The following is a 26885-nucleotide window of genomic DNA, read 5'->3' as shown; positions in this document are numbered from 1 at the left end:
TTTTCTCTGAGTTGCTTGGAGTGTTATTTTGTCTTCATGTTGCAATTGTAGCAGGAATACTGATGAACCAGAGACTGGACGTCCCAGACACACGTGTTTTTATACTACAATCACTTGACACACATCAACTGCACTCAGGTGATCTCATTTCACTACTTGTGACACTGCTGGCATCAACTAGCTGGACTTCTGTTGAATTAGGTCAGTCACTTTAAAGGGGGTGAATACTTATGCAATCATTTACTTTACCTTATATATTTTTAATTAATTGACATTAGTTTGTAAAAATCTGTTTTCACATTGACATGAAAGAAGCTTTTTTTTGCAAATTCTTGACAAAAAAGCCGAATTATATTGACCATGATTTCATGTATAAAAGCAACAAAAGGGGAAAACATCCAAGGGGGGTGAATACTTATGCAAGGCACTGTATATATATATATATATATATATATATATATATATATATATATATATATATATATATATATATTCAGGTGCACTATTTATTTATTTCAAATTTTTTTTTTATTCAATAGCTTTACAGTCTCTGATGTTATTTAAGTAGCATTTTTATAAAAAATATAAATGAAACATGTATCACCAAAATGACAATATGCTTATGATATTTTGAAAAGAAAAAAGATAATAATACCGTCCCCATGACGTCAGGGCATACGGCCAATCAGAGCCATCTCTCTCTCTCTCCCTCACTTGATCGCTCTCTGTGCGTGCGTGCATGCGTACGTCTGTGCGTGTGTGTCAACTAGTTGTTAGCTAGCGCTAGCTACCCAGTTAGCTAGCTTCTTGAAACATTTTAAAATAGGCACCGTTTATACCAACGAACAGCTGTCGTTCACCATGAGAGAAGATCTCCACTCCCGCTGCACGTCTGTCAACGTTTAATGCCAAAGACGATGGGGGGCTTTCAGACTACAACGATAAGTTAGCCAACGCCAACAAAAAGTAAGCTACAGTTTTTTTGGGACAGGCGATTGCCTTTTTGCTTGCTAGCATCCTGAGAAGGAAAGCTCTAAGATTTTGCTCGGACTGGATGCGGAAGAAGGATATGAGGCAAAGCAGGACAACTAATGCTAAGTGTAAGCTTTGCTGCGATCCGAATGTTGGAAGACATTTCACTGTGAGCACCAATCAACGTTATTATACGAAGCTAACATTAGCTAATGACGAGCAACTAACGTGCACTCAGCGATCAGCCGTTATGCTAACTTGGGTAACATGTATCGTTACCCAGCTAACGATAGAGACGTTACTCTGGTTGAAATGCTATATATATATATCCGGCCTAGCATTAGCCGGTAACTAGCGTCAAACACTCTGATGGCGTTTGTCAGCCAGTTTTCTGTAACCGTTAGTGTACCGCTGCTGTCAGTTATGTGTTTGTATTGAAAGAGGTGATTGAAGCCGATCAGGTCGTATTTTTGCCGATCATAAATGGAGATTAAGCTAGGCTAAAGTGTCTGCTAGCTTGCTAATGTCAATCAGAAAACTTAATCTAGCATTGGCCTGGACATGAGAATAGGGCGTTTTAAGCTCTGTCATCCTGTTTTAAATATGATGGATACAGCAGCTAACGTTATGTTGTGTCATTTTTGTTTAAAAGACATCTATTGACACACTTACCACTCGTTTGATTTTAGTCATTGTAACGTTAGCATGTGTCAATATAAGGCTTGTAGTCGTCAGTTAACTCTACCGCAGAAGCTGGTCAAATGATTATCACTGTGATTAAAGGTAGAAGTTATGAATGATAAATGAGCACGTTTCACAGTCGACTCAACACAAATATAGTCTCATTTATCTTGTGTTGTGTTGCTAAATTAATTCAAGATCAACTGGAAATCACAAGGAAACTATATATGATGAATAATCATGTGGAATTCAAGAAAGTAACGTTACTTAAAGTAAAACAAACCTGTTAGAAATGAAGGCTACCTATGAGAAACAAACCACTTTTGATCTTTCTTTCAGATGAACGTTTTTTCTTACATTCAGTGGGTTACCATTGTGCCAAAAAGTCACTCTCCTGATTACCCAACAAGGATTAGGCTCGAGTGTGGCAACCTCGGTGCAGGGAGAGAGCACATAGTGGCACAAGAATATGCAAGGGCTCTTCACCTCAACTGAAGTCAACATATCCAAGACACAGAACTGTTGTCCTTGATGAAACGGTCTTGGTTAACCTGCCATCCCCAATGGAAGTGCCATCGTAGACATACGATACTGTGGCTGGAACTGCTGCACAGTTTTTTGAGCTACAGCCTCGGAGGGAAGCGTTTCAGCTCGTAGTGGAACTTGGAAGGTGGCGATGGGTTCCCAAGCGCTTCAGATATTGCGGCAGGGCGTGTGGGCTTCACTCACGGGAGGCTGGTACGTGGACCCACATCAGAGCACATTCTCCAACTGCTTCCACCTCTACCTTTGGATATTTCTCCTGGCCTTCCCCTTTCTGCTGTACATGGTAAGAACGTTTTCACAGCAGGTTGATTTCAAGTTTATCCCAAAATATGAAGGAGCCACTAAATTCAGGCACACATTCTTAGAAACAATTTTTCCCCAATACATGTTTGAAACATAGCATTACCTCTTATTTAGTTCTCTAACAATGCAAACTGTACACAAACAATCACAATTTAGACCTATTCCAATACTGCAAGATTTGCAATGTGAGGTGGCATTTAAAGGGAATTTGAATAGTCTTCATATTGCTTTTGTTACCATCATTTGTATGAGCTGTGTTAATATTCAGCCCCCAACTTCATGATGAAATCTGGGTGGCAGCAGGACCTAGGAGTTCAGCAGGGCAACAGCACAAGTAGTCAGACAACCGGACAGCTTCAAAACAATTCATCAGTCACTAGAATTAAAAATAAAAGACGATGCATCAAAATTAACATTTTAAACATCCGTTGTAGTTCTTAAACGGTGCTCATGCAAAACAATAATATGTGAGTTGGGTCATAATAGTTCTAGATGTCGTGAATGCCTCTTTGGTAAGACATTATTTATAGTACAGTTGTCTATAAGCTTCCTAGTTGACAAAAGCAATGGGAATTGGCTTTCGTTATTACATAGCACTGTGTCTTTTCTGATTTACAGTTTGCCATCCATTATTAAATAACTGGAACTGCATTGTCTCGTTGTATTTAGTCTCAGTTGCTCTCTTCTTCACACCCTCTCAGGCTCTTCCTCCTAGCTTGGTGGTTGCAGGCGTGTACTCTGCTGTGGTGGCAGTCTTTTTCACAGCCATTAAGGTGGTAAACTACCGGCTTCACACTATGTTCGATCTCGGGGAGATTGTAGAGAAGAAGCATGCCTCACTCACAGCCGAAGCCCCAAAGACGGAAGACGGAGATGAAGGTTCAGGAGATGGGAATCAGCATAGGTAAGTCGAGGTGTTCTGACCGGTTTTGGATAATAGTCATGACATGTCAATGCGGTGACATCCTTATGTGTAATGTCTTCACAGGGATAGTCATGTTGGTGTGGAGATGACTGTGTTTCGGAAGGTCAACTCAACACCTCCGGTGCGCTGTAGCTCCCAGCACTCTCTGTTTGGATTGAACCAGGTGTCGGTGAGGATTATCATATTCTACAGTTTTATGCAGTCTTCATTTTTCTCCCTCCATCTTTTCTCCAATTCTTTTTGTTAGAAAACAGGTGATTTATAACTTCCTACATCAACTTTGCCTCAAACATTCATTTAGAAAAAAAATGTAGCTCTCCTTCCAATCTGCTGGGCAAATGTTTTCATTAGATCCGATGTTGTCATTGATTATTGATTTATATTAATATGGGTTAACTATTTAAATGCACTAACTAGTGTTTTCATGATACCAAAAATATGTCTTTGTTACAATACCTGCCTTAAGTATCATACTGAAACAATACAACAGCAAACACCTAAAACACCTGGGAAAGTAAAGGAAGAATGGATGACAGAACAGTGGAATAGTGTGAAAGAGCAATTATTTGTATCGTACATATGAAGTGGAAGTGGAGTGCCGCTGTCACACATTGATGCAACTCATTAAAATGGCTCTTATTAAAGTGTTGGTATTGTTTTTAACGGCAGAGTATTACGAAACTTTTGAAGTATCGGTTTAACGAAAGTGTTTTTTTTTTTCATTGTCCTTGTTCAGGAGTTTTTACCCCAGCTGGAGGATACAGGAGGCACTCACGGTAAGTTTTAATATTTTAAACAGTGGTATATATGTAATCTATAATCTTCAGTCTTACTGCCTTTACAGTATTTCATTTAAGCTCCAGATCACTGTGAGTTTAGCCTGTGTTGAATATGCACTGTGTTTGAGTGACGTCTTACCTTTTTACCTCAGATATCAAAGAGCTAATGAGGGAACAAGGAAGCAATAATGTGATTGTTACGTTAGCTCACCGAGAGATCCTACGCCAGAGGTCCCAGGACACCATTCGTAAGTCTGCTACTATTCCGTGACCATAAACAAACATCAGACACACTGAACACTGTCTAATCCTGCCAGCATGGGAACGAGTCGTGCTCAGGAGACCAGGCTATGAGAATACCAATACTGTGTACATTCCAGTGGAGGCATGGCTCTTAATACTGTCCATCCGACTGAGTGATTTATAATAAAAGACTAGAAGCTATGGGTTATAGCTTCCCAAAGTGCATTTTAATCTGTTTTTTGGGCATTTTAATCTTATGTTGACTTGTTTTACTGTACAGGGGCTCCCAGTGTGGTTCAGTCCTGCATTGTTGCTGCTCTGGGAGGAGATTTCCCAGGTCTTATGGGAGTATCTGGAATGTCAGCTGGTTTTGGAGAACCTGGAGTCTGCTTGTCCATCCCCCCTTCACCCTCCAGTCAAGAAGATGGAGGCGAGAGAGAACAGTTGCAGGAATTGGAGGAGTTACCAGAACAACTGTCTCCACAGAGTCCTGAGGACAATGGCTTGGGGGCTTACTCTCCCCTTGGCCCCTCTGCTGAATCTGAGAGCCTGGGGGACACTCCCCTTAGCCCCCTTATAAAGAGTAGCTTAAGTGAGGAGCTGAGTGAAAATCTACTGGGTTTGGGCCTTGACCCTGTGGCGTTTGCACCTGGGACTGAGCACCCAGGCAGCCGCAGTGGGGTAGCACTGGCTGCCGGATCCACGGACAGCTGTTTCAGTGCAGGTGGAGCCACCACAGACCGTGAGACTCTAAGCACGGTGAGCAGTTACCGCAGTGAAAAAACGGATTCCACTCAGCTGGAAAGTCCTTCATTCAGCCAGCCCGGGCCTGCACACGGACAGGCTTCTGCCTCAGCACCAGCAATAGGTTGTAACATCCCGAAGCCCTCAGAGGATCCAGTAGGAGAGGGCAGTGATACTGACAACCTGTCAGATAGTGTGCTACTCCGCTCCCCTTCCAAAGAATTCTCCCTCAGCCAGGGGCTAGACAGGACACTTGTTGAAGGGGAGGATTTGTCCCCTGTACCCTGTGATATCGCACAGCCCCGTCCTCTCCAGAACTCTTCCCCTTCGAGTAGTGGCCGCTCAGAGATTTGTGAACTAGACAGAAATGTCTCGGTTCCACCTCTACCCCCACCTCGGCAGGCCAATTCAGTGCCCTCAGGGCTGGCCCTGGGTCTAGTGTGTTCCGAGCCTGCTTTGCCCATATCCTCTACCCCCTTTTTACTGTCTGACCAGCCTGCTCTGCAAGCCCAGCAGGTCGTGCGCCCTAAAGACTTAAAGCTGCTGCGGGCCAGCGGCAGTAGTGTGGGGCACAGGCCGGGCCGAAGGAAAGCTCCACGGCGGCGAGCTGGAGCAGGAAGCAGTAGTTTTGACTGTGGCTCTTACAGGCGTCACCACAATCACAGACAACACAGAGATTACATCCCAGTGCGCAGCCGACTGGGCGCCAAGGCCTACAGTGAAAGTTTGTTTGAGGATTCCAGCGACGACGACGATGACGACGACGGCAGCGACATGAGCGCCGGCTCCAGTCTCGGCTCTCAGCGCCGATACAGTTCAGATGACGACGATGACGACTCAAGTTCCTCTACCTCCTGCTACTCCCCGGAGCTCGCTAACACTGGCATCGCATCCCCGCTCCCCCCCGCTGCACAACTGCCCACTCCAAGGGAAGGGGATTTACCTGAAACTGCTGGTCCCTCACATTCTCGTGCTGCTCAGCGCTCTTCTAGCACCGCTAGTGCCAAGACTCACGCAAGAGTGCTGAGTATGGACGAGGCAGGCGGAGGCCAGAGCAACACAGCGGATTTGCCCTCCACTCTGCTCACGATGCCCTCCACTTCCACCCCTGCACCCCGCACCCTCACCATCTCCAAGTCTGATCTGGAGGCCCGCACCATCCATACCGACGGCTTCCCGGGAACTCATCATCATCATCATCATCATCATCATCATCATCGGCTGGATTCTCTTGGAGGCTCTTGGACCGGCAACCAGATGGGCTGGAGGGCAGAGGAGCTGGTTGAAGAGGGAGCTGTGGGAGGAGGTGAGCTGGTGTCCACACTGTGTGTTTTAGTTTTACTAGTGTGTGTGTGCGCGTGTGTGTGTGTGTGTGCGTGTGCACATTCAGAATATGCCTATTGCTTGTCTCCCGGTATTGCTGCTTAAAGCACTGTAGAGGGGTGTGTCCTTTCATTGCGTTTGCCCGTTTGGAATGCGTTTTAGCAATCTCTTTCATTATTATTATTATTATTATTATTATTATTATTATCTAGTCTGCTTTCTAAACGCAAATGCTACAATGGCAAAAGTCAAATCCAGAAATGGGCAATTGTTAGATTGTACCCCGTACATCGGCACTGTAATTCAAACCGTTGCATTGATGTAACCGATAACCCCTCTTACAGCCATGGCTCCAGAGGATGGAGGCAAACACGACTCGGTAAGCAGTGTTAAGAGGACCCAGGCCATCCGCAGGAGACACAACGCTGGGAGCAACCCTACACCTCCCCCGTCCACCATGGGCTCCCCTCCCAGGTTAGTCAATTCAGCTGACCTGAAAGGCTTGTATCTGATACTTTGCCTTATCTGTGCCTTTATTTGACCCAATCTCTCTGCAGTAGTCAAAGCTATTGACAAGTTTACAGTTAATGGAAGTAAGAATTGGTCAACTTAATTCAATTTAGGGGAAATATTTCTGGGGATTTACCATGAAATGTATATTCTCAGTCAGTTTTTGAGTAATGAATAATAAGGTATGATTTAAAAACTTCCACTGAGGGGACGTGCCAGCCTCTTTTAGGCGTAGCACTGCTACGATTACGTGTTATAGCAAATGTTAGACGTTGTTCTTCAACTCGTGTTTTTTGTTCCCGCAGCCTTCAGGACCTCCAACGGGCTCGGACCTCCTCTCACTCACGGACCCGCACGCTTCCCTCAGCCTTACAGTTCGCCTCCTCTCTTCTGCTGCCCCGCAGTGGCATCCACGAGGCCTCCACCTTTGACGACACGTCAGAGGGGGCGGTGCACTATTTCTTCGACGAGAGTGGTGAGGCAGTGGCTTTAAAGGAGCAGTTCAACATTTTTGGGAAATGTGCTTCTTTGGTTTCATGTTGCAGCAGAGTTTAAAGGAAAGATTGATACCACCCTCATGTCTGTCCTTTTTAAATATAACGCTACAGCAGGAAACCATTAGCTTAGCTTGACAACTCGGCACAGAGGGGAACAGCGAGTCCAGATTATTCCCTGTTGAAAGTTTTCCGTTTCAGTTTTCTGTCTGTCGTTAAACAGGAGCGAAGAGGTCCTACACATTTGGACCTGGCGGAGGTGGTTATGAGGACCCAGTTCAGTAAGTTCTGGTTTTTGCCCTTTTTTCCAACTATCAGTTTATTTGCTGTTAGAAAGTCATGACTAGAAACTTCACTTATTGCCATAATATTTCACACTTGCAGGGAAAGGGAGAGACAGTCCCAGTCCTCGAGCTTCACCTCCACCGAGGTCCAGGAAGGGGCACCAGTGCTGTCCATGCTGCAGCCAAGACCTGTGGTTTTACAGGGCATGCAGGTGCGCAGGGTGCCTCTGGAAATGCCTGAGGTTAGCAGTCTTTGATGTTTGATCTGGTAGAATGTCATGTAAATAAGTCAGGACTCTCTCTCTACCTGAAAGGAAGCTATCTCAGGTCTCTTCTTCTTCTGAATCACGAATGTCTCACCTCATCTCTAGTTTGATCTGGATCACGAGTCTCTCCAAGAGTCCCAGGAAAACACTCTGATGATCGAGGAGAAAGCCAAACCCAAACAGTACTATCGCTTTTGGGTGCTGCCTGGAAAGTGGCTGAGGGTTCGATATGATCGACTGGCTCTGCTGGCGTTACTGGACAGGTGCGCCGAATCGTTGTGCAGTAGAGGAGAGAGAGAACTCTTGAGCTTATTTTAATCAAGTTGTGTATTACATGGCCAGTAGTTAATCATTTCATGTTAATTATCTTTTCCAACTACTGTGATTTCTATTTATTTATAGAAAGCGGTGAAATAGTGGGATCAAACCGTGGTTATTAGTTTGTCCAAATATTGATTTCTCTGCTGTTACCAGGAACCGCCGCGTGGGTGAGAACGTGTTTGCTGTGGTGCTGGCCAGTCTGGTGGCCTTCCTGGGGTTCCTGCTGCTGCTCCAGGACTTTTTCAGGGACATCTGGGTCTTCCAGTTCTGCCTGGTCATTGCCAGCTGCCAGTACTCTTTACTGAAGGTACCATACCTCATCTCATCTTAGTTATTTGTTGTTATACTATATACGAAGTGTTTTTAATACATGATACAACGTTACTTGTGTGTGATGTCTCCACCTTTCAGTGACTTAATATCCCTGCCTCTTTGTTTCAGAGTGTACAACCAGATGCAGCGTCTCCCATGCATGTGAGTCCTGGTTACACCTTTTTTTAACATGCTACAATATACTTAAAGCACAAACTTAAACACACGTTACCTTGTTGTTGTTGTTGTTGTTGTTGTTGTTGTTGTGTGTAATTGTGGCTCGTCTCTTGTCTGGTGATAAACAGGGCCATAACTGGATCATTGTGTACAGTCGACCGGTCTACTTCTGCCTGTGCTGTGTGATGATCTGGATCTTTGACCTATCAGGGCGCTCTGGCAGCCTGCAACCCTTCTCCCTCTATGGTGTCACCTTCTTCTCTGCACATTTCCTGCTCTGTGTCAGGGACATGCTCATCGGTTAGTTTTTGTATTGTACTTGATGTGCAGGTCACCACACTTTGATAATGTCTGTATTTGATATTGGAGTGGTATTTTACTAAGAGAATAGCCATGAAAATAAATAAATGTCCCACCAAGACATCCCATTTATACTGCAGACACTTAAAGTTTCACATAATTGATAGATTAGCTTTTTAACCTTTTTTCTTCCCTTTTTTGTCCCAACAGTGTTTGCCTTGTGTTTCCCGGTCATTTTCCTGTTTGGGTTGCTACCTCAGGTCAACACTTTTGTGATGTGTCTGCTGGAGCAGATCGACATGCACATTTTCGGTGGAACTGGTAAGAACATGTCAACACAGACGGGATGATGTGTAGAAGAGAGAGAGAGAGAGACGTTATAGCATCTTACGACCAGATCAGATGTCTTTAGTTCTGATCGTCTCTCTGTGTCTCTTTCCTCAGCCACAACCAGCCCCCTCTCGTCTCTGTTCAGCCTCATACGCAGCGTGTTGGTGGCTGCTCTGCTGTATGGATTTTGCCTCGGTGCGATCAACGTAAGTGGAACCGAGATGCATCTTTTTGTACCCGTTTCTCAGATTCTGATCAGAGTAGGAATTGATGTGGACAATCCCTAATTCCATGTTTTATTTCCTCACATTAGGCACCTTGGGGGGATGCCCATGTGCCAGTACTGTTCTCTGTGTTTTCTGGCCTCCTCCTGGCCTTATCCTACCACCTCAGCCGCCAAAGCAGTGACCCCACCATCCTGTGGTCAGTACTTTGCGTTTCAGACTGTGTAAACTTTGATGTTACTGCTCACGGTTCCTTTAAAAAAAAAAAAAAAAAAAAAATAATGTTGTTACCTTTTCCACCAGGTCACTGGTCAAGTCTAAATTATTCCCCGAGTTGGAGAACCGAACACCAGAAGAACCCCCTGTGGAGATCAAGGACCCTCTTCCTGAGAAGCTGCGTAACTCTGTGGTAAAGATCAGCGCTCACTAACAGTTTCACTTTTAGTTTCACGTTGTCAAGTCTCTTTACAGTCTTGTGCCTCCTCACTGCTTTCTGCAGAAGGAGATTCTTCATTCAGACCTCGTCATGTGTCCCCTCATGGCTGTGATTACCTTCGCCATCAGTGCCAGCACAGTCTTCATCGCTCTTCAAGTTAGTTGGAGCCGGGCTTCTGACCCTGTTCTTACAGCACATTTCTCAATTCACTAAAATAGATGTCCACCAATTTTTCCTGCTAATTTCCCATTTGATCCGCAGCCTGCTCTCAGCTTCGTCTTGTACATCCTGGCCGGAGTCGTGGGCTTCATTACACACTATCTCCTGCCTCAACTCCGCAAGCAGCTGCCGTGGTTCTGCCTGGCTCACCCTGTGCTCCGCTCTAGAGAGTACAGTCAGTTCGAGGTCCGAGGTGAGTGTCTGATTTCTTTTTTTTAATCTACATTCACATACGCAGAAAGAAGCACGGGGAAGTAACGTAAAAGTATGAGAAGAAAACCTACCAATACCTAATATGAACAACTGGAACATTAAAAGTGTCGCTGCTGGAAAAAAAAGCTGCATGGAGTAAATGAAAAGCAGTCGGATATCTAGACGAAGTGTTCTTCAGAAAGACACCTAACCTCAAATGTCTTTAAGGGAGCTTCAAAGTGTGCAACAGCCCCAGACTGTAATTATTATGTACTACTCAACAAATCAACACTCAACAACATCAATAGTGCTCAAGTGGCTGAATTAAAACTGAAAGACCTTGATTTAGTCTATTTAATCTCAAGGTGTTCTAGTATTTGAAATGCGAGGGATGTCAGGAATAGTACGGCTACATTACTCGGTGTATAAACATCTTCTGCCAGATTTATTTCACAGCTGTGCAAAGCTCAAAGGGGGAAAAGCTAGTGTTTGGACCGTGGAGTTCCTCAACAAGTGTGTACGATGGTTTTTCTGTTTGTTTGCCCCAGATGCTGCTCAGTTGATGTGGTTTGAGAAGCTGTACGCGTGGCTTCAGTGCGTGGAGAAATATTTCATCTACCCGGCTGTGGTGCTTAACTCCCTGACGACGGAAGCTCGAACTGTGGGCCAGAACCACAAAGATCTGGACATCTAGTAAGCCTCTCCTGATTCTGTCTCCGTACATGATGCTGTTCTTCATCTTCACCCTCCACTCCCTGGGGGCATGAGCCGTGTGTGTTGGATCCGCAGCACATAAAATGAATAGACACGCTGAACCAGCCCCCCAGGTGTATTTCTCCCTGCAGATGGTTCTCAGCAGCACAAGATACATATATTATATCCTCCCATTAGTTTCCCCTCTTCATCTTGTCGACCAGGCAGTCTGTATAGTAGTCTATGTAACGGTGAATATGGGAGAACCAGGACTGAGCAGATAAGAAAGTTCAGTGTTGAAACTTTAAACTTTAGCACATTCAGGCCACCGCTTAAATCTGTGTTTATCGATCTCATTTAAATCCTTACTCGATCGTTTTAGTCGTTTACGTCGATGTGTGTCTCTGATTTCCTTTCTCTCTCCGTCTGTTTCTTGACCCCTCCAGCAGCCGAGCCCTGTTCATCTCAATAGCAGGCATGAAGTTGCTGCGTTCATCTTTCTGTGCGCAGTCGCAGCAGTACGTCACACTGTGCTTCACCACGCTCTTCTTCCAGTTCGACTATCCACACTTCTCGGAGACCTTCCTAATCGACTACTACTTCATGTCCATTCTCTTCAGCAAGGTACGGATGCGAACACCCCGTCCCCTCACAATTCTTAGCACAGATATTATTAGATGACACTTTATTCTATTCTAAAAAAAAGCAGAATTTCACCGCCCTCTCTGGTTTAAAGACCACATAGTGCCTGTGTAGTGTTATGAATACAGTTGTCCATGTGTTTTTAATTGTCTTTGTCCTTTTGACTTCTCAGATGTGGGACCTGCTGTACAAGCTGCGCTTTGTGTTGACTTACATTGCCCCCTGGCAGATCACCTGGGGCTCTGCCTTCCATGCCTTCGCTCAACCCTTTGCTGTTCCCCGTATCCTTCAGCTTCTTTGATTTTATCTTCATTTAATTATGTAGTGTCCTTTTACTGTATAACACAATCTAATACAATAGAGATATCCCTAACTCGTGTCACTTCAGACTCGGCTGTGCTTTTTGTTCAGGCCATCTTCTCTGCCATCTTTTCTACCCCTCTCAATCCCGTCCTTGGCAGTGCAGTGTTTGTCACGTCGTACACCAGACCTGTCAAGTTCTGGGAGAGAGACTACAAGTATGTTGTTAAAAAAAAAAAAAACTGCAAGTGTGAGATTACATTTCATTAAGTCTAAATATAAAGCATTTCATTCTAATGCTACTTTGTCATATTTGCAGCACCAAGCGTGTCGATCATTCCAACACCAGACTTGCCACCCAGTTAGACCGCAACCCAGGTTTGCCACAACACTCTCATTATCTCTATCTGACTCGTTTATTTTTAATCTGTTCTTATGGTGATGGTCTGTTTGTTTTCCTTAAAGGTGCCGATGACAACAATCTGAACTCTATTTTCTACGAGCACCTGACGCGCTCTCTGCAACACAGCCTGTGTGGAGACCTGCTGCTTGGCCGCTGGGGCAACTACACCACAGGCGACTGCTTCATCCTCGCCTCGGACTACCTCAACGCTCTGGTGCACATAGTCGAGATTGGCAACGGCCTGGTCACCTTCCAGCTGAGGGGTCTCGAGTTCAGAGGTCAGCAGTGAGGGATGATGGGGGGGCTGACGATGTTTGTGGCTTACGGAGCGAGCTCAGTTTGAGTTGTTTACGTGCTGTTTGAGCAGGATATCTGTCAAGTGCTCTCAAGGATAGCGTTTATTTCCAGAGATCAGGCTCTGGTGGCCCAGTCAATAGTATTTATATAGTCCATGCTTCCCCCACAGTTGAGGTAATTAATGTGAAATACTGGTGTATGCTGTGCAGCTGATCCTCATCTGCTTCACTTCATGTCCAGGTACCTACTGTCAGCAGAGGGAGGTAGAGGCCATCACAGAGGGGGTGGAGGAGGATGAGGGCTGCTGCTGCTGTGAACCTGGTCACCTCCCCCACATGTTGTCCTTCAATGCTGCCTTTGGACAGCGCTGGCTGGCTTGGGAGGTGGCCGCCACCAAGTACGTGCTAGAGGGCTACAGTATCAGCGACAACAACGCAGCCTCCATGCTGCAAGTATTCGACCTGCGTAAGATCCTCATCACTTATTATGTCAAGGTGAGCCGTTGATCAACAGACTTCTTTGTTTTCTTCTATCATGCTTCTTGCTAACGCGTGACATGTCTACACTTGGTCTACAGATATCTGTTGAAATGTCCCATTGCTGTAATCATTTCCTAGTATCACTGTAGTACTGAACAATTCATTTTTAATTTTGAAGATCCAATAGCAATGTGAAGTGTGCACACACTTGCCTTTCCTGCAGTCCGACTGTTGAAATGATAACTGAAATTGTAGCCGGTAGCCTCAATGCTAAAATGTTTATTATTGGGTATTTTGGTCATGCGTTCATTCCCTCAAACAGAGCATCATCTACTATGTGAGTCGATCCTCTAAGATGGATGAGTGGCTGACTAACGAGACCATTCAGGAGGCTCTACGGCCTTGTCTCGGCTCCAACTACGTAGACAGTGACCCCACCTTCAACCTGAACATCGATGAGGACTATGACCACAGGGCCTCTGGCATTACCTCCTCCTCATTCTGCATGGTTTACCTGGACTGGATTCAGTATTGCAACAGCCGGCGTCAAACGGTCAGACTCTCTACAGCACTTACTCTAGAATCCCACATAGCTCAGGGCTCTCACTTAGAACCGTTTCTAAATTATGCATTTTGTTTTCTCGGCTCACACCATTTTCAGCTTTTTGCATGCACATAAACTTTTAAGTAAAAATCCTGACACAAGCTGAGTAGTATTTGTGGAACAAAAATGTACAATATTTGATCATTTATTTTAACTTCTCAATTGTGTTGTAGCCGGTGACTTGTGAAAGAGATTCTCCGCTTGTCAACCTCTGTTTTGGGCTGTGTATCCTGGGCAGACGAGCTCTGGGCACGGCCTCCCACAGCATGTCTGCAAGGTAAGGCCGTACGACCCCGTCTCTCACTGTGGCTAACACCACCTGTCACTACCCAACATGCAAGAGTTGTTGTTTATCTTTGTTTGACAGCTTGGAGCCGTTTCTCTATGGCCTCCACGCACTCTTCAAGGGAGACTTTCGGATCACGTCTCCCAGGGATGAATGGGTGTTTGCAGATATGGACCTGCTGAACCGAGTCGTGGCACCAGGAGTGCGGATGTCCCTCAAGTTGCACCAGGTAGAAGGAGAAGACGACAACTCGGCCTCAGGGGTAAAATAATGACAGTTTTGTCCCTGAACTGAGACCAACCCTGTATTCTGCGTTTCCTCAGGACCACTTCACATCTCCAGATGAGTATGAGGATCCTATGGTGCTGTATGACGCCATCACTGCCAATGAGGAGAAGATGTTGATCTCTCATGAGGGGGACCCCGTTTGGCGCAGCGCTATTCTAGCAAACATGCCTTCACTGCTGGCATTGCGCCACATCATGGACGACGGCAGCGACGAGTACAAGATCATCATGCTTAACAAGAGGTTCCTCAGCTTCAGAGTCATCAAGGTCTCCGCTCGTACTCTTTGTACCGTTTGTGGCTTGCTGTATTGGTTTATTGGTTATTTATTCTTATTTTTCTATGAAATTCAGTTGCTTTATGTACAGAAAGCTTTTCCCACCCTTGACCAGATTTGGGTTATTTTGTCAATACTGCCGTCTCTCTCTGCCGCCCCCTACAGGTGAACAGAGAGTGTGTGCGCGGGCTGTGGGCGGGGCAACAACAGGAGCTGGTTTTCCTGCGCAACCGTAACCCAGAGCGTGGCAGCATTCAGAATGCCAAACAGGCCCTAAGGAATATGATCAACTCCTCGTGTGACCAGCCCATCGGCTACCCCATCTACGTGTCCCCCCTCACCACCTCGTACGCTGGGGGGCACAGCCAGCTCCGCTCTGTGTGGGGAGGACCTGTCAGCCCACACAACATTTACACCTGGCTCATCAGTAGCTGGGACAGGTACGTGGTCTGAACTTCATGTTCTATAAATGTACACACACGAACATCGTCAATGTAATAAACGTCTCTCTGCAGGTTACAGAAAGGTTGTGGTGCCGGCTGTAACAGCGGAGGAAACATCGAGGACTCTGACTGCGGAGGCGGCTCCACCTCCATCTCCACCAACCCAGCCGTCCACACCACCCAGAGTACACCCGCCTCCAGCCTTCCACAGCCACACATTAGCACTCTCCAGCCCTTCATGGGTAAGACGTGAAACCAACCGCTGCTTCTGTTTTTATACACCAATATAGTAACAAAGTTATTAATGATTGTTAAACTCTTCTCTTTCGTTGTTTTATGTCGTAACGTTCAACAATGGTCGCTTCTAGTCAATAAGTTCAGCTGGACATTGAGATGATTGCAAGCTGAGTAATTGTTATTTAGACCTTTTTAATATTGTAAAATTGACTAAATGAAATCGCTCTCTTGCGTTTCAGGTACCGACAACCCTGTAGGTCCAACCCAGAGCTGGCCTCACCACCCCCAACCTCTCCCACTAGCTCTGCTCAGCCAATCAGAGGGCAGGATGGAGGCAGGACTGCTCACATCCCTACAGCGGACATCCTCCATCCAGGGGCTCTTCGGCCAGCAGCTCTCCAGCTCCCAGCTCTCCTTCAGCAGCTCTCTGGCTCCACCTTCTCTGCCAGGCCCAGAGCGCTTCTGCCCCGCGAGCCTCCTTGAGAACTCGGGCCACAGAGCAGGCCAGCGGGCTGGCCTCGGCCAGGGTGGCGGACTACACTACGAGAGCCACTTCAGCAAGTGGAGTTTTTCAGGCAGAAAGGGCTTTAACGGACCAGCTGCAGTGGAGGGGGACGGAGGAACAGTACAGACCATACGCACACAGGTGAGAAGGCTGCCGGTTGGTTTACTCTTCACTCATTTGTAACTGTAGTTTTCCAGCCCATAGAAGTTTTTATTTTGTGGCATGTGACAAGAAGGCGCATAACTTCTAAACATGCTTCTGACAATTTGTTAGTCATGTTTTTCAGTGGAAGTGCTGATTTTGTTCGATGAACTTTTAAAACATTCTCTTCGCAGCCTACTCCTCCAGCACCCCGACATGAGACCAGTCTAACACAAGATCCTCTGGGAGCTGCTCAGATGATGGATCCAACCCTGCTGACTGTAGGGGACCCCCCCATCCCCCGAGAGGAATCCACAGAGCTGCCTTTACTTGAGCACCTGCGCTGAGTCTGCACTGGGGAAAACCCAGAGTGCCACGCTTTTGCAGTGAAAGCACACCACGGTTGGACCGGGCCCGACCCGACTCATTCTAGACTCGTTCCATCATCCCCCCCTTTAACTAACTCGACGGCCCACTACGTGGACGGATTTGGTTTTATACTCGTCTACTTGTCAGCTAAAGGAGTTGGACATCGGATAGCATGCTGGACTGATGCACGTCGGATCATAAAAGGATTTCAGACAACCTGTTAATCCCAAAGTCAGCTCTCATCATTGCTCCTGATGATAAACTCATTCTGGACTTTGTTTTCAGACAAAGGCACTCGGTGTCTCTACGGACAGCAGTAGTGAGAGGCCAGTGCAGTTATAAGGGATGTTTTGCTTGAGGATTGATTGTTTTTCTATACTGGAGGATAGAAAATCGCTTCTAACTTTCTGTTACTTAACATCTGCAGCAGTTTTTTTTTTTTTTCGTAACCAATTAAAAAAACAAACATTACTGCTGTATGTGCAAGTGAAGGATACGTGGAAACCGTGATAAGCCTTGTTTTGTTTCCCCCCAATTTTACCATCCTCACCGGACCCACAGACGATATACACAGTACACTCTGCTTCTTCTTCTTCTCTGCACATTCTACATATTCAACAAGAAAGAAACACACACACACCCTACCAGAATGTCATCCTTGTCCTCTGGTCTGTTTCCTACAGAGGTGCCTGACAACATCAACACTCAACAGTTCTGTCTTGGAGCAAGTTTCAGGGGTTAAAACGAAACTCCCTTCCGTTCCAGCCAAAATGTGGTGCTTTTAACCGCTAGTTTACATTCTATTTAGGCCTGGACACCAAGTCCTGAATCTGACTAGCAACACGGAGGAGGGAGAAGACTTTGGACAGAGCTGGTGCCCATCGATCAGGATCAAGCGGGGGGGCGATTCCAATCTTTGGAAATTGTGTTGATCACAAACCTACGAACTAGGAGTGTTAGAAACTTAAAGCCTTTGTTTTTTTTGGTGAGTGGAATGTCCTCTATTTGAATACTTTACTTGAAGAATGGTGAGTTCCTCTGTGTGTATTTTCTCTGGATGAGGGATCAACGAGGCCCTCTCTGATCAGATCCACTCAGCTCATGACTTTGTCACTATAAGGGACCCGGGCTGCTTTGTGTTGGGAGCTCTGTTTTCTTTGCCTGCAGCGTGGCCCTCCCGTTACTATACTACTGCTTCTGCATCTCCTGCTACTACTAATATACCCACTACTACTACTGCTGCTGTTTCTACAGTCCAATCCAGCGTTTTAGTTGGAAATACACAAAGTTTAACAAATACTGAAAGCAAAGGTGGAATATTTATTTGATTAATATTGTCTCACAGATATCTTTAACTGCGTTCGTCAATATGGTGTGATGTATCGGATTGGAAATATGCCTTCTGTCAACTGCACCCCCCCACCCCCACCCCTCCCTCAATTTGTTTGTCATCACATTTGTATCATCTCACCAATGGCTGTCTTTTTATTTTTGTAATACAGTATAACTGGAAGTATTCCTGAGAAATGACTTCTAAGTTGGTTTCTTTCCCGCTCCTGTACTCTCTGTTCCACCGCTTTGAAAAGCAAATTAAATCACTTGATCGAGGGTTGAAGCAAAAAGGGAGCCGGCAGTCGACCAAATTCGGCCCCAAATGTTCCCCCCACATCCAGTGGCGCGGTCCCCCACATGTTGTCTGCAGTACTTGAATGATTCTGACGTAACATTGTGCTGTAGCATTAATCGCTTCTAAGAGATCATTTGGTGAGAGAACAGTGTTCCCCTCGAGGAGACCTGAAAGGAGGCCGGCGCTCTCGGCGCTCTCAGGGTCTGTGATTGGAAATAAATTGACTTTTTCTGCAGGAAGACTTTTTGTTCAGAAGGAGGAAACCCAAAAGGGATGGAAAAAAAAAGGTGTCACGATAATGAGGCAATTTGAGTACAGGCCGGGTCACATTGACGTTACAAAAGATGCCCCGCCCCTCTACGGGTTACAACATGTTCCGCATGCTGTTAAATCCACATATTTGTTGAATCACTTTGTCTTTGCAGTTTCAGCTCCTTACAACATCTGAACAAGGGTTACACTAGCATAGTGTAAAGGCTTTTTCTTTCCTTTTTTTTACCTTTTTAAAAAATATTTTTAGCAGCTGTGATATTTCAGTCGGTGTCGGCTGTGAAGCGGCTGCAGCAGGTGCGTCAGTGTCCCTCAAAACACATTAGGAACTCCCTCGACTTTCTGATGATGTTCAGTCATTATGCTTCTGAAGCGACGGGGAGCGATGTTCTTTTCTTTGCTGGCGTGTGGAAAGCACAAGTTAACGGACAGATCTGGGTGTCAATAAAAAGGGATTTCTTAATCTCTTAAATTCTGTACAGCATGTTTCTTACATAAATATATATTTAAAATACAAATCTATTTTATTATTATTGGATTTAGGGTTATTTTACATTTAAGACACTATGTTGAGATTTGGGGGAGGGACTCTTGTGTTTACCCATCAGAGGCGAGAGCTGAGTGGAGAGAGGCACTCTTCCAGTTGAAATGTGCAGTTTGGGAAGAATCAAATACTTTTGCACAAAATGTATCACATACACCATCCCACGTTATCATTTTATTACTGTAGTTATTTTGGGAGGGGAGTCTTTTATTTAAGAAGTGGATGTTCAATGTTCTGTACAGTTCTTTTTGTTTTTTATGTGATTTTTTTTTTTTCTCCTATTTAAATTAAAGGTTTTTGTGTCATCGTTTGCAATTCAACTGCTGTAAGTAATTTTCATTTTAACTTTTTACACCAGTAATCACGAGACTTTAACCTGAATTAGAATGTTAACCCTGCATTCGTACTACAGTGCTGAGATCTGCTGAATCGCTGAACTGTCTTTGGAAGGTTGTAGCTTCCTGAAGTTTTGAAGCTATAGTGAAGCCACTGTTATATGAAACTAGACATCCATTGGTGCTAGTTTGTCGGGTAGGAGGCAGTGTAATGTCCCGAACTTAACATTTTGGTGAGGGAAAACTAGCATGGTGATTTCCGGAGGGGTCCCTTGACCTCTGACCTCAAGATATGTGAATTAAAACGGGTTCTGTAGGTACCCTCGAGTCTCCCTTTCACAGACATGCCAACTTTACGACAATCTCATACAGTTTTGCAGTTCTTTGCATGCAGTATAAATGTGTTTTTTTGGCCTATTCTAAAACTAGTGTATTTGAATATTTCTGCATACTGGGGTCCCTAAACACCATCAATTGGGTTTGTCTACAAAAGTGAGACTTGTGGATCCATTGAGCCCAATTGTATTCATGTGGGATGTTAGTCTCAGAGTAGCCATTTCACCAGACCAAGTATTACGTTTATAAATCAATTTAATGTAATAAACTCTGTAGCTTATTTTCAATATGTATATTTGTCAAGCGGTACTATGCATAGTGAGATTCTGTTAAATGTATGTAATCCTATTCGATTTGACGTCACTGATAGGACAAGCCTACTCAGTGTCCAACCCACCGACTGACTAGGGCTTGATAACGTTATTAAAAGGAGCCGGGGATCGAACCGCCGATCTTCTGATTGAAGGACGGCCCTGCTCTCCACTTAGCCACAGTTGCTGATATACTATGACAATTTTTCAGGGCATTTTTTCAAAAATATGGAAATAGTCACGAAAAAGTCCATAGTATATAGCGTGTTGAAAACAGTCATCGTATAGCATGTTGAAAAATGTCATTGTATAGCCATTCCAAAAAAGTCATAGTATAGTATTTCGAAAAAAAGTATATATATATATATATATATATATATATATATATATATATATATATATATATATATATATATATATATATATATATATATATATATATATATATATATATATATATATATATATATATATATATATATATATATATATATATATATATATATATATATATATATATATATATATATATATATATATATATATATATATATATATATATATATATATATATATATATATATATATATATATATATATATATATATATATATATATATATATATATATATATATATATATATATATATATATATATAAAGTAATAGCATAGTTTATACATTTTTTTTTTTTTTAGTCATAGTATAGTATGATGAAAGATGTCAGGGAAAAAGTCAAACTGTAGCATGTCGAAAATAGTCATAGTATAGCATGTCATTTATCGTATACTATATATATATTTTTTAATGGCATGACATTTCTTATGGCATATTTTGTGACATACCACTTGACAGTATGTGGCTCAATTGTCGATCCTTCGTTAAATCAAATACTACACCTACTGGAAACATGGGCCTTTATTTCAAAATGTGTGGTGTTGTACAGTAGGTACAGTGGTATGCAGGGAGAACTAGTCCGTAAAAAAAAAAAAATTATCTCGATGAAACAAAACGTTTTCAAAGTCTTTTGTTTGAAACCCGGGTTGAAGCATCTTTCTCTTTTTTCAAATTCCTGTGTGTGTTGACAAATCAAACAAATGAACGCTTCATCAGAGACGGAGTATATCGTATCTCATTGTAACACTCCTCCTCCTCCTCTTTCCTCTCCCTCCACCTCCCGTCCTGTCCTGTGCGATGGAGCCACAGCACGAGCACCAGCAGCGTCAGCAACACCAAGCTCATGGACAAGGTGATCAGCACGCCCTGCAGTATGCCTGAGGAACTATCTGGGGCTGTAGATGAAGACAAAAAAAGACAAAGTAAAAAGAAACTGTAGAGGCGGAGAGGATTATGGGTGAACAACGAGGCTCTCACTTGTGTAAATGGACAGGTTGACGTAGCAGTTCTCTGTTCCCAGGAGGTTATTGGCAGAGCAACGATACAGGCCGGACGTCTGAGATGACACGTTGACTATCTGGACGGAGCCTGACAGATCTCCTAAGAGAGAGAGAGAGAGGAGAGACAGTCACATCAATAGCTGTGAGCTAATAAGAGAAGAGGATTAAAAGTATCAGCGTAATGGTGAAAATTACTTATTTTGACGTCATAATGATGTCCTCAGGGTTGTCCTGACTTGGGCTTGAGACTTAAACCATTTTTAAAAGACTGCTGTGCAAACTGGAGTTGTGCGGTTTGAAAGAAGTGGGCATTTCAAAGACAAAAATATGTTCTCCAGTTGCATTATGGGAATTGTAGGGTCCAGTTTTACTTTTTCATTTTTTTTTTTTTTATTTAAACCATACAATAGAAGTCGGGTTAGCTCAGCTTCTGCTGCGTATATTTTAATCATTCTTCTTGAAATAGTGTCTATAATACTAAATCGCCCCTTTAACAGTCTCTTGAACACTGTCACTTTGAAATAATAAGTTACATTTGTGTTTTATAGTGTAAAAGTTAAGGAGGGGTAAATAGGTTTCTATAAGTCACGATTTAATTTAAGTCGTCTCGTACATCATTTTCTTAACAATTCCCTGACATTTTTGCTATATTTAAGATCTTCACAGGCCTCTAAAATAAAAAAGAATGACCTCCACACAAGATGATTATGATTGTGCGCGTGTGTGTGTGTGTGTGTAACACTGACCCTCCATGTTGATGGGAAGTGCAATTTCTTCTGGATTCAGTTTATCCCAGCGGATTTCAGGACTGGGGACGCCCTCCACCACCGAGCAGGACAGAGTGACACTTCCGCCCATATCGACGTCTCCATCCCACTGGCACACAGGCAGCGAAGGTGGCGCTACGAAAGTAGATGAGTTTCTAAAAGGCTGAACTGCAGTGGAATTCTTCCAAATAAATGCAAGAATTTCACTGTTTCAATGTTCCACTTTGGGGCTCACAGGCAAATCAGACTTGAACTGATATTTCAGTACTGCGTATTGTTTTTCCCTTTCCATTAAAATAATATTTCTACAATAATCTACAAGTTGTATTTCTCTACAAGTTGTTTTTTGTGAGTTGTTTCTCTGGAAGTGTATCACTAAACTGTAAAATTAACATAATAATACAAACCAATTGTTAACAAGACTAAGAGTCTACAGCCATGCTAGTGGCTCTGTGTGGCTTTACTTGCGGTAGGCAGTAGGTACTTTGAATTTATGCTAACATCAGTATGCCAACATAATGTTAACATGCGGATGTTTAGCAGATTTAATGTTTATGTTCGCAATCTTAGTGTAGCATGTGAGCATGCTAAAATTAGCTAATTAGCTCTACATTATAGCTGCGATTGATGGGAATTTAATTAGTTTTGTAGGTCTTCAAATCAAGAAAACACATTATAATACACCCTCAGGGGAACATGAATGAGTCTAGCACCTTGTATGGAAATCCATCCAACAGTTTCTGAGACATTTCGCTAAAACGTCAAATATCAACATCCTGGTAGCACTAGAGGAAAAGTCAGGTGGCATCCATTTACAAGTTGCTAAAGTATTTCACTCTGGAACAAAGTGGTGGGCTGTTATTATCATGATTAAATCCACACTGTTAGTGTTAAAAATACGTGATTATCTTGACCTGTTGGGCTTTTCTCTTTGTATGATATAAAAAAAAGTCCACACCAGTAATGCCGGATATGCAAATATGAGTATTGGACTCTAATTCACAGTATATTAAACAGTGATGGCTTCAAATGTGTAAGTATCATTGAAGTACCTTACTCTCACAGAAACACTTACCCAGAACACTGAGCTCCAGCTCTCCTATGCCGGGATCTGCTGCCTCTGGTGGGTTATTGACCATACAGCGGTAAGTACCAGCATCTGACACACGCGTGTCATTCACGACAATATCTGCACTCCAGGGAATACCTGCAGTTGGTTTACATGGAAGATTTGTTTCAAATCTAAACTCAATCTTAAAAAGATTTCAATGAAATTATAAAAATACAAAGAATCATATATATATAAACAAAACATTAATTTGGATTTCACTGGTCATACCTGTAAAACCCACCCTGCCAATGAATGAGGGGTCTTCAATCACCTGTCCATGGTCGTACACAATCACCTGGATGTGACAGCAGACATTAATAAGTAGTGTCAGACCATGAAAATATGGACAGTCTCCTTGTGTTTCATAGAAGTTATTATGAGGATGTTTGCATCAGAATCACTAAAGTGTCCCTTTGGAAAGATGTGTTTTACCAACACCTGCAGTGAAGTCCAGGTTGTAGAAGTGAATTAAAATAAATACATAAAAAGAAGAAGACAAATAACTTTCAGGAAAACAATCATTCTCACCAAACGCTCGTTATTTACATTGCAGCAGTTTCCGTTTTTCAGGACGGTGTGTTTTACCAAATGTGGATTTGTGTAAACTGTGTAAAAGTGTCTGTAATTCCTAAACGGTTATTGTGATTTTTTAGTTTTATCCATTGAATTAAAGCTGAAAGTCTACACTTTAAACCACACATTGACTGATTAGTTTCAAATCCATTGGAGTTGTGTAAATAAGCAAAATTAGAAACATTGTGTCAATGTCCAAAATATGTATGGCCCTGAGTGTATATATCAGGCTGCTGCATGAGATAGCTTGTCTGAGGTGTCTGTGCGTGGAGGATTCAGACCTGTATTGGGGTTTCAGGACTGGAGAAGGGAGCCAGAGTCCAGATGACGTTGAGTCTGGAGAGGGAGCTGGAGGTGAAGAAAGAGCAGGGCAAGACCACGACATCCCCTTGAACCACCTTGAGACTAGATTCCCTCATGGTCACCCTGAGTGCAGCTGTGTTGATTAACAACGTGGGAGAGGACGAACACGAATGAGACGGGTCATATCAGTCACAGAGTACCAGACACATTTCATTTCAGGGGCTATTTCTTAAATTCCATCATGTTTTTTTTCCCCTGCTTTCAACTTCCCTAGTTTCCCTGTTGACGTGCAGACTGCAGCGCTCCTCCCTCTCCTCCCTCATTACTGAAATAATGACCCTCCCTCCTCGCCCCCCGGCCTTTTGTGTGTGTGTGTGTGTGTGTGTGGGAATTCAGCGTGCATATTAGTTTGTTAATTACACTTGACAGCTTTGAGGGTGAGCCAAACCGATCACAGACTGAGTGGAACAACAGCCCACTTCACCGGGATGCGTTCATGAACATACTGTCAATTCTCAACATTGTCTCCATGTAGATCACCGGTCTCTAAAACGCCCGTCTGTATAAAGCCTTTCAAATCACTCAATATGACAAACACAGGCTTACGGAATATTAAAAAGGCTTTTCATTCATTTCTATTACGTAGTTAAGAAATAAGTGCACTAAATGCAAATGTAAATGTATAGTTAATAAGTCTTCTCTATGATTAAAATCATTTTTGTTATACAGTCTTCTATTGCTTGGAGGATATTTTAAGTATTTAAATTGTAATTGTAAAAAACAAAACAAAAAAAACTGTCACTTTTAGTATGCATGTCCAAGTACCACAGGGGGTTTGGGTCTAGATTATAAGAGTCTGTCGTCTCTGTATTTGAACAAAACTAACAAGTATACAATCTTATCTTCAACCAACATCCACGTGAGGAATTACAGACAAGCAGCAGCAATCTGTGTAGCTTTGCAGATCCCTCACTTAACACTTGAAGCTACGGCAGTGTGTACAAAATCACCTCGTGATTCTCATCTCGTCTTCCTGAATTTGTGTCAAAGCCTCGGACGGCATGCGGGCCTACTCACCATTTTCCAGAGCAGTGAAACACACACACAGGGTCCAGAGCATCCATCTTCCAGAAGAACCCATAGCTGAGAGGAAGCAGAGAGGAGAGGCAGCTTTCTCCCCCCCCCCCCCCGTGTGTACGAGCTGGTGACCAAAGAAAACCAGCCATGCATGTGTGATCTATTGAGCAGGACAACCAACCCCACCCTCCTCTATTTTCACTCTCGCTTTATTCTCTCCGTCTGTTTGTAAAGTTGTCAGATAAGAATCTTTCATATAGGCTTATTAATGTTCAAACGTACTGCGCTGGGAGCTATACTGGGTCAGCTTGTAGTCTAATTAGTTAGTGAAACATAAATTACTGCAGCTGCTCCATAGAAAACATGAACTATCAGGCATAATGCCCATAATGCCGCAGGGTGATGGAGTGCATAGCGGCTAGCTTTTGTTGGCATGGATGCATTCCCCAACAATTTCTTCATTCAGTAAATAGTTTTACTTTTGTGATAGAATAATTTAAATGTTTATCTGAAGCATGTTCAAATGTGATGTAACACAAGTAGACAATAATATCAAAACTCCTGAGAGCATGAAATACAGTAAGTGTGTCTTTCACTGCTTGTGAATTCAACTTTTCTAAGAGGAGAATTGTGTTATTTCTGTTTTTTTTATAAAAGCTACATAGTCTCTATTTAAGGACGGGAAGTATTATTCATAATTGCTGGAATGATTAAAGGACCGGTAGAGAAAACCGACAGAAATCTACAAAAAAAAAATCATAATCCATCAATTAATTTGTAACATAACGCTATTAATTCAATATCTTAGGCTCCGGGAAATATGAAAAAAGGTATTTCTAACTAAAACTAATCAATTTAGAGTACTTTCAATGTTGCTGACATGTTATTCTGACACTGGAGATAATAAACCGTCATCTATCATTTCTAATTTTGCCCTGATTTGCAGTTGGGTAACAGAACCCCGCAGAGTCCCAAATCAGCTCTTTGGTTCTTTAAAATAAAAAAAATAAAAAGTGTGTTTCACACTTATCCGTGCAGAGTGATTTATGGATCCGAGGCAGCTAAGGAGGGTTGTCACTGGTGTGAGGAAAAAAGAAAAGATTAGTTTTTGACACTTGCAGCAAGTCATCTGGTGATAAGGACATCATCTTAGTTATGACCTATGGGCTAAACAAAATGCTGCCACGGCTGCTTTATGATGGATTTGCATAAAATGTGTTAGTTATTCATGACCCACTTAAGTCGATCTGTCTGCCAAGTCCTCCAGTGATCATCCAAATATGTTCCAGAGTAGTTTAGCTTCTCCAGTCTCAACCAAATGTCACATGTTTACATTGGAGTCAGTGGACCTATAAAAGTTTAATCAGCCACATATGGGAACACGAGGAAATTGCTTTACACAAATGAGCATTGTGATGATTGTGGGAGTGTCTTAATGACTGAACGGTGATGGAGTTATACACGGCTTACTGGCAACAGCGGTCCACTAATGCTATTAACCAAAACTAATTAGTGGAGCGTTGGAGTAGAAACGGGGCGAGGAAATTAAATCAATAATATTTCACTTGAATAAACACAACAGCTAAAAATTAAAGTCAGGCTGGACTAAAAGAAGGTTTCTTGAGGTGAGAGCCACAAAGCAACATGGGACTTCTTCAGGTTTTCAAATTTGACCTTTTATTATGTCACCTTT

The 26885-nt window shown here is 43.2% G+C and overlaps 2 protein-coding genes across 4 annotated transcripts; one reads left to right on the top strand and one right to left on the bottom strand.

Annotated features, from left to right (window-relative positions):
- The first annotated feature begins 727 nt into the window (after window positions 1–727).
- On the top strand, window positions 728–19303 carry LOC142960370 (pecanex-like protein 3). Of its 3 annotated transcripts, none has more exons than XM_076102183.1 (36): window positions 728–966; window positions 1993–2482; window positions 3204–3406; window positions 3491–3596; window positions 4164–4203; window positions 4359–4454; window positions 4730–6499; window positions 6861–6990; window positions 7332–7501; window positions 7744–7801; window positions 7905–8016; window positions 8176–8333; window positions 8545–8698; window positions 8833–8865; window positions 9009–9180; window positions 9391–9501; window positions 9625–9716; window positions 9824–9933; window positions 10038–10143; window positions 10234–10326; window positions 10432–10582; window positions 11130–11274; window positions 11721–11898; window positions 12089–12197; window positions 12305–12434; window positions 12536–12594; window positions 12682–12897; window positions 13157–13410; window positions 13718–13948; window positions 14173–14276; window positions 14367–14514; window positions 14609–14839; window positions 15013–15287; window positions 15363–15532; window positions 15767–16173; window positions 16368–19303. In XM_076102183.1, the coding sequence occupies exons 2-36, from the start codon at window positions 2330–2332 to the stop codon at window positions 16518–16520; spliced, it is 6828 nt and encodes a 2275-aa protein (XP_075958298.1). In that variant the 5' UTR covers window positions 728–966; window positions 1993–2329; the 3' UTR covers window positions 16521–19303. The 3 variants fall into 3 exon arrangements, with proteins under 3 accessions (XP_075958298.1, XP_075958296.1, XP_075958297.1); XM_076102181.1 differs by having other exon boundaries at window positions 7905–8046; XM_076102182.1 differs by having other exon boundaries at window positions 961–1100; window positions 7905–8046.
- A 1434-nt stretch (window positions 19304–20737) lies between these two features.
- On the bottom strand, window positions 20738–26837 carry LOC142960372 (immunoglobulin superfamily member 11). The gene is made up of 7 exons (XM_076102186.1): window positions 25193–26837; window positions 24094–24248; window positions 23468–23534; window positions 23204–23335; window positions 22108–22263; window positions 21339–21461; window positions 20738–21256 (listed from the first exon to the last, which is right to left on the bottom strand). Exons 1-7 carry the CDS (start codon window positions 25254–25256, stop codon window positions 21054–21056), a joined length of 900 nt encoding a protein of 299 aa, XP_075958301.1. The 5' UTR covers window positions 25257–26837; the 3' UTR covers window positions 20738–21053.
- Between the last annotated feature and the right edge of the window lie 48 nt (window positions 26838–26885).

Source organism: Anarhichas minor, unplaced genomic scaffold, assembly GCF_050575085.1.
Source record: "Anarhichas minor isolate MPS153535 unplaced genomic scaffold, ASM5057508v1 ptg000027l, whole genome shotgun sequence".
Classification (NCBI taxonomy): Eukaryota; Metazoa; Chordata; class Actinopteri; order Perciformes; family Anarhichadidae; genus Anarhichas; species Anarhichas minor.
Note: the sequence above shows the minus strand (reverse complement) of the source record. Positions and strands in the feature narration are given on the sequence as shown.

Excerpts from the sequence above, each read along its gene's own strand:
- LOC142960370 (XM_076102181.1), top strand. The coding sequence starts at position 2,330 with ATGGGTTCCCAAGCGCTTCAGATATTGCGGCAGGGCGTGTGGGCTTCA. Across the intron at positions 8,866-9,008 it reads ATGCAGCGTCTCCCATGCAT|GGCCATAACTGGATCATTGT; the intron begins GTGAGTCCTGGT and ends GGTGATAAACAG. Across the intron at positions 9,181-9,390 it reads TGTCAGGGACATGCTCATCG|TGTTTGCCTTGTGTTTCCCG; the intron begins GTTAGTTTTTGT and ends TTGTCCCAACAG.
- LOC142960372 (XM_076102186.1), bottom strand. The coding sequence starts at position 25,256 with ATGGGTTCTTCTGGAAGATGGATGCTCTGGACCCTGTGTGTGTGTTTC. Across the intron at positions 23,535-24,093 it reads GTCCTGAAACCCCAATACAG|GTGATTGTGTACGACCATGG; the intron begins GTCTGAATCCTC and ends TGTCACATCCAG. Across the intron at positions 21,257-21,338 it reads CAACCTGTCCATTTACACAA|CCCCAGATAGTTCCTCAGGC; the intron begins GTGAGAGCCTCG and ends CTTCATCTACAG.